We start from the raw sequence: 11735 nt of genomic DNA, 5'->3' as shown, positions 1-11735 counted from the left end.
ATCTTCTAAGAGGCAGCACCAGTGACTGCAAATCTGACATCATTCTCTATGTTGACTTTGGGTTACTGACAATCTTTCCTTTACTTTACCTTCCAACTCAAATACATTAGTTTTACAGAGAGATCACATGGAAAGAATAGAGTTGAATGGCTGGAACACATTGTGGAAGAATGGTTTATATTCATTTTGTTACAGCATCATTCCTTATGGAAACAGGGGATGGAGAACCAGTCATTCAAAAAAATTCCACCACTTCTGGGAAGAACATGCCAGAACACATTTCAGTAAGAGCTGCTAAATTTAAAACACAAGTTCTATATGCAGATAGATCCAAAGCTTATTATGATTTATGGAAACTCTGATATTACACTTTGGAGCAGATGCCTGTTTGTTGACTGAAACTACAGCATTTTTATAGTTCTATTTGGCTGTTGGGATACCTACCAAATTGTTAATTGGGGTGGGATAGAGAAGATGAGAGACTCAGTCATCACGTAACAGAAATGTTCATTCTTTTTTTATTCAAACAACCCTTTGCTTACAACAGATCACTAAAAGAACAAACTCTGCACTCCAGTTTTAGGCAAGCTGGTGAAACAAAACCAACTTTGAGGTGCTACATTAAGAAACAGCATGGGAAGGGGCTTTCATGTTTTATAACCCCGTGCACCAGAACTCATAACGCATGATGACTTAACAACTTTCACCGCAGGTAAATTCCTGCTCAAGCTGTCCAGAAAGACTCACAGGATACATGTATAATTTATGGAAGATCAATATTTAATCAGTCATTAATAATGCTCTAAAATGATTTAAGAATGACTTTACATCCAAAGACTGAAAATACCAACTCTTTCTAGTCAAAATCTTCCATTCAGACACAAAGCCGCTTGAACTTTTCTTCCCTATTAATACAAGATGGGTGTAGTAACCCAGACTTAAACTGAAGTGTCACTGCATATTTGTTACTTTAAAAGCCCATGGGGAACTAAAGAAAAGATCTGATGCTGCTTTCATCTCACATCATTGCTTAGTTCCTTGTAAACAGTGGAAAAGCTGGTTTTAGTATCTGCTGTTTAATCAAACGTGTTTTAATTTAGAAAGTTGTGTACAGCACTAGAAGCTGCCTGTGCAATGGTTTCAATATGGATATGTGAGCAAAGGCCATGTATTCTACACACTCAGTGCGGGGTCTGCAGGAAATCAAATTTTCAGCTGGATTGACAATGGAGCCATTCAGCCTCCTGAACTCTCAGCCTCAGTGTCTCAGCACACTGCACACACATGTATACTCTGTCTTGGTGACAAGTAACTATATGGTTATAAAATACTTTCAGTCTTTCTCCTGCTTTCATTTCCTTAAAGAAGAAACAAAATTACAGATTGTCTGGAGAAAAATAATGAAAAAATTACCTCTTTTGTCCACCATTCATCTCTGTGCACATACTCAGCTCACTAGGTACATATTGCTTGTAAACATTTCAACTCAAATTTTAAGGTAGGTTTACAATTACAGGTAAGTTTTGCACTATTGTGGCACAGAGGCCAGTTTTGTTCAGAAAGAACTGGAAATTAGTCCGCATCATTGTTCCAGGAAGATTCATCCTCAGCTAGTCCCCTTTTAAAATGTTGTTATATTGTGTTATATAACACTGTAATATTCAATCCAGTGACAGTCTCCAAGTCAAAGATATTGAAAAATGACTAAACTGCTAGCAGAACACATGAAATCCTGCTTAGTTCTAATCCAACTTATTCTTTCAAAATCCTTTAAAAGTAAGGCAGCTCACAGTATCAGCCTGTCATTTGTGACCTGCCCAGCATGGCACTCTTAAACCTAGGAGACAGAACAAGAACACTACATGGATAAAATAATGATTTATTGGAAGCAAATATTCACACAAGGTATAAAGGCAATCATTTCAATTGTTTCCTTTTTAACAAAACAAAGGTACTCCACTACCAGATTTATCCAGAAACAGGATTAGATTTAGGAACAATGTAGAATATTTTAAATCCCTGAGAATGATATCCTCTCATTCTTTTATGGGGCACTCCCTGCCCCACCCCCTGCAAAGGTGCTGGAAATTTAATTTCCTGCTCAATTAAGCTTTTAGTGGGTCACCATCCATTCTTTATATCAGCATGAAATTCAGAAATGCAAGCAAGCCCAAGTTCCACATCAAGCTCATCCACATTCAGTGGCAGGCACCCAGTTTAAAATTACTTCCAGTTTCAAGCTGGTATCCAAGCTGCTTTATAGATAAGGCTACTGACTCTGAAGATAAAACTTGTTCCCCTAAAATCAGTCAAGCAAGAAGTCACCTCCTCCTTTTTCATCTATCTGGACACAGCTAAGGGTTTTTACTTTTCATACAGAAGTATAGAGCTGTGAATGCAAGGCTTTAGGCTTGATCTTTTTACATCTGGATTTAAGGAAGTTCAGCATCACAGACTTCCAGCTCCTACTGCACATTTCTAGCAATTTATCTCAGCCCCCTGCATTTTTTAGGTTTATATCAGGCAGAGAGTTTAAGAATGACAAACGTGGGTAGCAAAAGCGTTTCCTCCCATGCAATGCAAGTTCCATTACTGAGATTCAGGAGGAAGCCACCCTGCAAAGGCAGATCCAGGCATAACACATGCAGACAATTTGCAGTCTAAGTTCAGACATTTTTTCTAGTAAGACTATTGTCTGTTTTGCAAGGATGTAACATATCCATCACAGAACTCCTCTAGCTGGACACCTGACAACCAGCATAAGCAAAGCATGGGGAACAAGGCTAAACTTGAGTACTTTCAAAAGCTGCAGCTGATGTTGGTGTTACCTTGTCAGTGGCCAGCTCTTCAGTTGGAGATGGAAAAAACAATTAATAGAACTAAAGGCATAACTCAACTAAGATAAAATTCTTTCCAATATTAGAGGTAGATTTTATCCAGTGTAATATATAACAGCCATTCCTGTAAGAGCAGAGATCTAGGAATTAAACAATTAAGATCAATTTCAACACCTATGTGCTCCTAGAATAATTAAGGCAAGCTTTTTGTATATCCTTCAAGAAAGCAGGCACACCACTCTGTAAAGAGAAAAGCAGAAAAGTCATTTTTGCGTAATGGAATCAATAAAAACTATAAGCAAGATGAGAATTCCCATTATATAGATCAAGGCCTTCAAACAGATACAGTTCTTAGATCTAATATCCCATTGTCTTAAGATACAACTCCAAGATCTGGTACATAGCATCAAACCATTCCTTGAATACCTTGGGAACAAACTGCATTGTTGAAGTTTGCTTGTCTTGAGGCTATTCATATATGCTCTGAAACACAGATTATCTGGGGTTTGTTGTAAAAATTTACCTGCAAGGTTGGCAAACCAAAGGAATTTGACAGGAATGAAAATAAATCAATTAATTACAACTATTGTCATGAGAGCATACAATAGTGAGACTGTAAATATGGGACTGTGTAAAAGCTAGGAAGGCTGATATATCTGTTTCAGAAAAAATTAATTCTGCCCAACACGTAGAAGGTGGGTATGAATGCAGTGAATTCGTTGTTTGAAACAGATCAGCCAAAGATCATTGTCTGTAACCTTTACTTACCTTGGCAGCCCAGTTGACCAGCCAGGATGGAATCATGCCACCAGGATTATCAAAATAGTACATATAGACTAGAGAGGAGAGAGAAGTTACCAGTTACCTGAGACTTAGTTCTAACACACTGTGACAGAAGCTGATGGTGTGCATGACTGACACACCAACTACAACATTTCTACTCTAAATTACGCACAAAAAAGTTGACTTGTCCTGAAGTGAAATGTGAAGTAAATAAAGACATTCCCAATTAACCTCTGGGAAGCTGACACAGCCACAACAGTAATTTAGATTACTGCAAACCATTTTTGGCACCCTGTCTTATAACATAACACTGTCTTTAAAAGACTAATCTCAAACAGGAGTCAAGCTCTAGACAAACCCTTTAATCTATACATCTGTAAAACACAGTACTCGAATCCTTGCTGAGTTAAGAAAATTGCAGCAGACTCTCCCCAGCTGAACTGTCTGGCAGGAAAAGAAGTATAGACTGGGGGTGGGATGGGAGGGCAGAAGGAAGTGGTCAGTAGACTATTCTTGACTACCCAGCCCAACTGCTAAATGAAAAGATTCTTCACAGTAGTGCACTGCACTGAACATTTCCAAAAGTTTCATACATTTTAAAGTACCCCTTGGCTTAAAATTTCCAGTCCCCCTCTTTGTGTGTTTTGCTAATACATACATTCCCTGGCTACATGACTTGTCACACATTTTCTTGACCTCTTACCTTTAGATCCAGCCTTGCCATCACTTTCAATTACCAGGCTTTGTTTATAGCTTTTAACTCTGATAATACCAGGCTTTTCAGGGCACTGAGGAACAGCCACACTTTTTGCTAACACAACCCAGATCTTCCTCCCATCCACATCCATCTCCCGACATTCCCGAATATAGACATACTGTACTGCAAGTTGAGGAGGCACGTCAAAACAATGTCACTTTGAGGGATGAGGAGTTGACAAGTGAATTCCATCACAAACAGCAGCTCCTTCAAGTTATTTCTCATGGCCCTACAGGATTCAATCCTGCAGAGCAGTAATTCAGCTATGTGAGCTCTAGCTCTGTGTGAGAAGAGACACCCACACTCCTCTTCATGCCATATATATTCATGTAACACGAGGACTGCAAGACCTTAGATCAAGTGCAGCAGAGCAATGGAATCAGATCATTGTTGGGATTCCTGGATGACCAAGTGGCAAAAACTGCCAGAGGAGCAAAAGCTTAAAAGGATACATCTCTGTTTGAGAGAGGAAAAGGGTACTTCACTTCCCAGTAGATTACTTTTTCACCATCATATGTTTCCTCATACAGTTCTACGGTTGAAAGAAGATGACTGTTAGATATTTTTAATTTCTACTGCAACAGAACTATAGATGGCATCAAGAGCTGCTAAGATTTCTTACATGAACACATTTTACATGCAACCCTGATGTCAAAATTAATATGTATGTAAAATTTTAGCAGTAAGAGACATTAAGAAGTTCTGTACCAGGATTGTTCAGGAATCAAATACACAAAAATACGTGACCTCTTTTTCTGTGGCTATTGGATTAATTGGTGGAAAAAAAAACCCCAAGGAAAAAGCTCCAGAACATAAAAGCAGAAAAATTCTGGGGGAAGCAGAGTCAAATTCCTTTTCCAACAGTTTGCTCATTCAAAGCCTTTCCATCTCAAAGCTTTTTCCTCACCTGTGCATGTTCTGTACAATTCTAAGTCACAAGTGCAGTGTGCTTTTTCACCACCATGTCATTACCCCTGCAAATGATACTGAGTTAACATGGAACTAGGATGAGTGCAGCTTTCTAAAAACCTGAAGACATCTTACACGAGGGATTAATAAATTTTGGAAAAGCTGTAAGAAATTTCACAGCAGTATATACATGCAACAGCAAACGAAAATCTTGAGCAGTTCATTACACCATCTTCAGTCTGCCTGGAAACTCAAATCAGAAGACAGCAGAACATGAAAAAAGTAACCTAGGAATAGTGCCTAAAACACAGCAGTGACTCAGTCAGATAGCAGTGTGGCATGAAGGAGAAGAATCAAAATCAAGTTCAAATCAAACCACATTTGATTTTTGAATAGTTTGAAAACCTATCTACATTACAGCTTCTTTTCTTCTTTCATAGAGGCAGCAACTGCCACTATGAGGGCAATGGACCTGACAAGCCATGGGGCTGAGCCAGGGTGAACTCCTGTTGGCTCAGGGCCTGGAGTAAAGAGTAGTTTGATCCAGAAAGGTGGTGCACCTGAACAGTCAGAGTGGTCTTTTCTTCCTTTAGGGCAGACTTGTGCTTGAGGTGCTCTATATACTCCAGAGGCAGGTTTTTGAAAGCGAGGCCAGAATCAATTAACAATCTCATTGATAAGCCAAGAACAGTGCCCCAGATGGGAGATTCTTTCCCTGCGTAATATATTCCAAACCAGGCTTCTGTCAGTATGCCTGCAGATCAGCTGTCACCCACAGAAACAGCTTCTCCTCTTCTCCAGCTGGAGCAGTACTGGATGCACCTGGTGTAATAACCCACAACACTTACACTTTCCACCAGAGGTCACTGGAGCATTGGATTATTCACTTTACTTTCACTTCTAACCACAGAGTTTTCCTTTTTCAAAGGCACCATGATAGTTTTAAAGACCCCAATACAACTGCTATTAGCTCTCCCATTTACCTGTGTATCTTTGCAAACACAGGAAAAACACACAATAGGTAAACACATCCCACCTTCATTCACTTCAAAGCAGAATACAGTGCATTTTAATCAATAATCTGACTTCATTTAGCATTACTACAAGAGATTACAAGTCCATTCTATCCATAATAGGCACAGCAGCACTTGCTGCTTCAACAGTCAGTTATTACTGTTAAATTGTTGGGAAGTCTAATCTCAATCAGGAAGGTGTTGCAATCAGGAGTAGCAAGTTTCACTATTGCTCAGGCCCAACCATTTTGCATCATGCCACAGAAGCATGTGGTACTTCAGTCACTACTCTACAGTTTAGTCACAACTTCCCTGCTGAATTGGCAGCTGCAGCACAAACCAGGCCTCAGGATGCCCACATCTCGTGGATATTCAGAAGCATTCAGGAGCAGTTGCCCTTTTGACTAAAAAGGCAGCTACTTCTGCTCCAGTCAGGTTTTTATTTCAACGTCAGCCAGCAGTTCAGCACAGAACTCTCCTCTGGACTGCCACTTGCATGGCTGTAAGAGTACCAAGAAGTACAAACAATAACACCAAGAGCAAGAAGGCTGTCAATGTAAGTTTTCTGGGGTTTCTTCCTAAATGTGAAAGAAAAAGCCCAGGCTTAACTGGAGTTACATTTAAAATGTTGGCTAGTACTATTTCATCATATGTACAGTCCTAAAAAATGGGTGGCCTTGTGTCAATTTTTAAGCTGGAAGGAAAGCATTACGTTGTATTTATGCCCTTTAAGAGTTAATTTCTGTGAAATGCTGGACTTAAAGCACCAGCACAAGTATAAATTAACAGAAGAACAAACCATGGTCAGCAAGGATATAAATGTCAGCTCTGCAACATTATCTAGTTTGTAGTTTAAGGGTGTAGCTTCCCCCAACGGCTTCCTTTCTTTTCTCTATGAAGGAATTAAAAAAAAAAAAAGAAGTGTTTATTTAAGAAGGACTCATTTCTCCTAAATGTACTTAAAGACTACTGAAGTAACTCAGCAGAATATTTTTACATCCAATACAATAATGCTGAGTCCCACTCTGGCTCTTTGTTTCATTAATGGCAAAACGGCTTTTGCTACAAGAAAGCTACTGACTGTTTTGACAATTAACACTTAATGAAGACACTACTCCTTAAATTTGACCAAGTACTGAAATGAGTTAAATCTGTGGTCCCCTGTACCAATACAGCCACAGGCATTATCAGCAATCATTCACCGAGGAGCTGTCCTAAACCTAACAAGCACAACATTTAACAAGTCTTTGGTTTTTAACACTGCTCTTTGTTCAGCAAAACACTTTGACCACTTTTCAGTTTTACTGGCCTGAACTGACTTCAATCACAGGCTTAAAAAGGAAAGGCTCTCCATCTCTAAAATAAATGGATTACTGTATGTCTACATCAGCTGAATCTTTACCTTGTTACTGCTGACTTAAGATGTTTTAACATCATATGGATATTCCGGTTCAACACCGTTTTTCAAAGACAACATTAAATAAACTTAACTAAATTAGTTATTGCTTTCTCTGTAAAAGCCTGAAGTTACCAAGTATTCTCTCGATACACCCATTCCTGACTGTAAAAGGCACCAAGAACAACCAATGTTTTTAGGAAAAGATATTCCATCATGCATCAAACTGGTGGAAACCTGAGTAAAAATTTTCACAATGAGAACAATCAGCCTTTGTAATAATCTCCCCAGGGAGAAAAACTGGACACTTTTAAGACTCAGCTGAACAGGGTGCTGGGCCATCTTGTCTTGACTGGGCTCTTGCGAATGAAGTTTGGACCAGATGATCCCAGAGGTCCCTTCCAACCTGCTATTATTCTACGATGCACTGCTCCACTGCCATATGCAAAGATGCACAAAAGGTACCACCTCCATTTCTCCCCAAGACATCTACTAAAATTTAACCTAAGCATTACAACTAAAAGTTACAAGGTTATGCTCCAGCATAACCAGTGATGTCAATCATATGCTTTAACCAACATGGAAGGAATTCATTCCAGAGGAAAAATAAATGCTGTTGAGACATTAGTTGCTCCATATCAGCGTTTACTTGTATATTTGCAGAGTGCAACCTTATCCCAAAAGATATTTAAGCCTGACCCGAAGTCTTTGGAGGCAGTAACTTCAAAATACCTTTGAGGAAAGTTTTAGGGGGAACAATCAAAGTGGACTCAAGCTTGCTTTTACACTGCCTAGATGAGCTTACCTTTAACATACTGATCCCACTCTTTTCTGAAATCCAAGTCCATGTAGACATCTGCACACAATTTTGGAGGACAGTCAGCAAGACCACCAAAGATTTTATATTCATAAAGTCCTGACTGCTGTGGAAACAGAGTGAGGAGAGGAAAAGTCACACAGGAAAGGGAAGTACTCTGCATCAGGGAGAACAGCTGAAGGAAGTTAGGTGGGGCACAAACTACAAATATGCTCAAGAGCTGTGAAAGCAAGTGTTCAAAAAACAATGCAAGATTCGGTCTTTAACCTCTCGACTTTTTGATCTATACATGAAAGTTTAAATCCAGCCGGGCTGACCTGCCCTGCACAATGGTTGTTTCTTCCCTTACACCAGTACCCTTTTACTTCATCAGGAGTTCCAGAGGGAGCATGTTTCTTCACAAACACAGTACCCTTTTCATCTCCAGTGGTCAGTGTGGACTAAATCCTGCCCACACCGAGGTTTACCAGAAGCATTAAATTCTTGTAGCAAGTTATTTATGCTTATACATCAGGCTGGGATACAAGAATGCATTACAATGTCCATGCTTCTATACAATGCACTCTTAGATCTGCCTTAAATATTTATCAGCTACTTTCTTTCAGAAAGCTGTACGCACTGAAGGGGTGGGGTGCAGGATATCTCCTGTTTTAATGTTACTTTCAACATATGGTAACTCCATCTGTGCCTATAGAGCAATGTTTGTACCATTCTTAGTACCAGTTCAGGACTAAAGTAAAACAATGAGAGTATTTCGAATATACAGTGTAGAAATCAAATTAAAGCATTCCCAAGGAAACAAGAGAAGGATTATACAACATTCTGTTAGTGAATAAACGAATTTTCCTCTTTTGCTCGCCTTCACAAACCAACTCTAGAAGATGAAGATTTGAAGTGCCAGAAAATAATAATGCGAGCAAGAAGCTTAAGCTACTCATCTTCACTGTGGCTTCACTGAAGCACCAATCACCAGCTTCAAACTTGAACTATTCAGCACCTGTGTAACCCCATGAACTCACCATCTTTGTAAGAGGCATCAACATTTTAATTCTCACAAGAAAAAGAAAGTTTTAACAAGAAAGTTAAAACAAAAGTGAAATGTTTCAGTTTTCTGAGGCCTGTTTCCAGAGAGTCAATCAGCTTGGCTGGAGTACTGTGCTGGCCGGTGAACATACATTACAAGGGACAGAGAGTTTTCAGGAAGACAAGTCCCTACCGCAAGAACCACTTCATGTTAGGGTGGCCAAAAAGGCTTCTCCCAGGATGCTTGTTCTGTTGTGTTAATCTATCCCAGTTTGGATTCCCCAGTTGGCTGTTGGCCTCTACCCCTCATCACTCCCCCAGAGCTCCCCATTGGTCCCCGTTCCCTGGTCCTGCCTTTTCCCCACCCCCGGATAAAACTGTGAGCTTCGGGATCACGTTGGTATTTGCCCGTGTAACCTTTGGCAGTGTAGCAGCAATAAATGCTCCTGGCGGAACGCACACAAACGCCCTTCTCGACTCTTTGCTACCGACTGCAGCACGGAACCCACCCGTGCGCCTGTGGGGGCACGCGGGACCCCACGGAGCTGGGCAGGGACGGTGTTAGAGTACAGCACTGAGCAGGAAGGCCCAGATCTACTTCTCCAGCCTGCAGAGAAGGTGGAAAGACAAGGCAAAAAGAGAAGACAACAGGAAAAATAATTGCTGCTTTCAGCTTCCTGGACTACTGTTGCTACAGTGGAGCTGCAGTTCAATAAGTGCTAAAAACTTAATTTTTCCAGTAACAACTTAAAACTAAGACCCTCCTTCTAGACATCGTTCATCTTCTCTTGTAGCAATCTGAAGCAACTGAAAGAGAAAACAGGAAATTTATTTCCCAGTAGAATCAGAAAATTGGACTTGAAAAGGTCACTTGCATCCTGTGTAGTCTGTCCATCCAGCCTAAACTAAGGGCATCGTATACTACATTTAAAAAAAAGACAGACACCTATAAATGTTTTTGTTTGTTTGTTTGTTTCAAATAGTCCACTTGGCTCTACAGTATAAAAGCATGAGAGGATAAGGAGGAGAAGCCTGAGCTACTTTCCATCTCACCAGCTGCCATTCATACAACAGCAGCACAGCCACTGCAGTAAGCCAGGGTTTCCCTGGTCCCATTTGCCTGGCTAAATCCAGCCTCCAGCTTCCCAAAGTTCCTTTGCCTTCATTCACTGCATGATGCGTTTACAGGTCTGGGTTGAGCGTTGATCCTAAAGCCTCTACTTCATCCACTCCAGAAGGAACACCCCCAGCACCCTGTGCTCCATCAACACACTGCATGGATATCCTGCATGGATACCTGGCAGGCACCCCAGCCTCGCCTGTGCTCTGTGCACTCATTGATAAGCCCGTCTTGCCACTGCCAGTTACCACATTCACACTGTAAACAGGAGCTGTTTATCACTGAAAAAAATCCCAAGGTCTATGAAGTGATGGCTTGTTAAAGAGGCTTCCCCTACCCCACTGTGCCTTTAGCACAGCCCTGTACACTTGCTTGTTTTTTCTAACATTACCATGTCTGAAATGATTTCTCAGAATACAAATACAAAACTGTCATGCAAAGAACAGCATGAAGTCCAGTAAGTAGTTGAGAGGAAACTGTGATCACTCAGTTAAAGAAATAGGATATTTATATATATATATTTATATATGGATTTAGAAGTCAGTATTGAATCATAAATCTGAGTCAGAATGAAAACACTGTCAATCACAAGTCAGTTCCTAAACTACTGAAGTTCTTTAAAGAAGTTAGTCCCCTCAAAAGGGGAGAAAACTTCATTCCAACCCTTTATGAACTACCTCCTCATTTTAGAGGGCGAACGGTGGAAAATCAGTGTGAAGGGAGTTCTGGAGAGAGGCAGGAGGGAGGGAGGACTCCTGGAGACCACGGTGCCGTGACACGGGCGGGGCTCGGGAGCAGATATTTAGGGACACGACCACAAACCCCTCAGAGGGGGTCGGGAGGGCGGCACATCGAACACCCCGTTAGGCCGACAGCCCCTTTCCCCGGGAATTCCCCCATCCAGCTGCTCACAAGCTCGGTTCCCCGGCACGGTGCGCGGGCAGGGGTCACTACGGCCCAGCAGCTTTCCCATCAGCAGTTAATGGCATTATCCGGAAAGCTGCTTTCTGGGAGCCTGGAGAAACCGAGCCCAGGCCTGTGCGGGGAACCGGCGGCTGCGGGCAGGGTGGTGCTGGCCCC

At 41.0% G+C, this 11735-nt stretch overlaps 1 protein-coding gene across 1 annotated transcript; it reads right to left on the bottom strand.

Annotated features, from left to right (window-relative positions):
* Positions 1-495: 495 nt before the first annotated feature.
* On the bottom strand, positions 496-11705 carry PCTP (phosphatidylcholine transfer protein). Its single transcript, XM_008637556.2, has 5 exons — positions 8501-11705; positions 4830-4909; positions 4324-4495; positions 3606-3673; positions 496-3077 (listed from the first exon to the last, which is right to left on the bottom strand). The coding sequence occupies exons 1-5, from the start codon at positions 8673-8675 to the stop codon at positions 3012-3014; spliced, it is 561 nt and encodes a 186-aa protein (XP_008635778.1). The 5' UTR covers positions 8676-11705; the 3' UTR covers positions 496-3011.
* Between the last annotated feature and the right edge of the window lie 30 nt (positions 11706-11735).

Source organism: Corvus brachyrhynchos, unplaced genomic scaffold (assembly GCF_000691975.1).
Source record: "Corvus brachyrhynchos isolate BGI_N302 unplaced genomic scaffold, ASM69197v1 scaffold407, whole genome shotgun sequence".
In the NCBI taxonomy this organism is placed as follows: domain Eukaryota; kingdom Metazoa; phylum Chordata; class Aves; order Passeriformes; family Corvidae; genus Corvus; species Corvus brachyrhynchos.
Note: the sequence above shows the minus strand (reverse complement) of the source record. Positions and strands in the feature narration are given on the sequence as shown.

What these genes read in the sequence shown, in the direction of transcription:
- PCTP (XM_008637556.2), bottom strand. Translation starts at nt 8,675, where the DNA reads ATGCAGAGTACTTCCCTTTCCTGTGTGACTTTTCCTCTCCTCACTCTG. An exon ending in TGGCAAGGCTGGATCTAAAG is followed by an intron (nt 3,674 to 4,323) that starts GTAAGAGGTCAA and finishes TCTCCTCTCTAG; the next exon opens with TCTATATGTACTATTTTGAT. An exon ending in TGGTCAACTGGGCTGCCAAG is followed by an intron (nt 3,078 to 3,605) that starts GTAAGTAAAGGT and finishes TTCTCTTTACAG; the next exon opens with AGTGGTGTGCCTGCTTTCTT.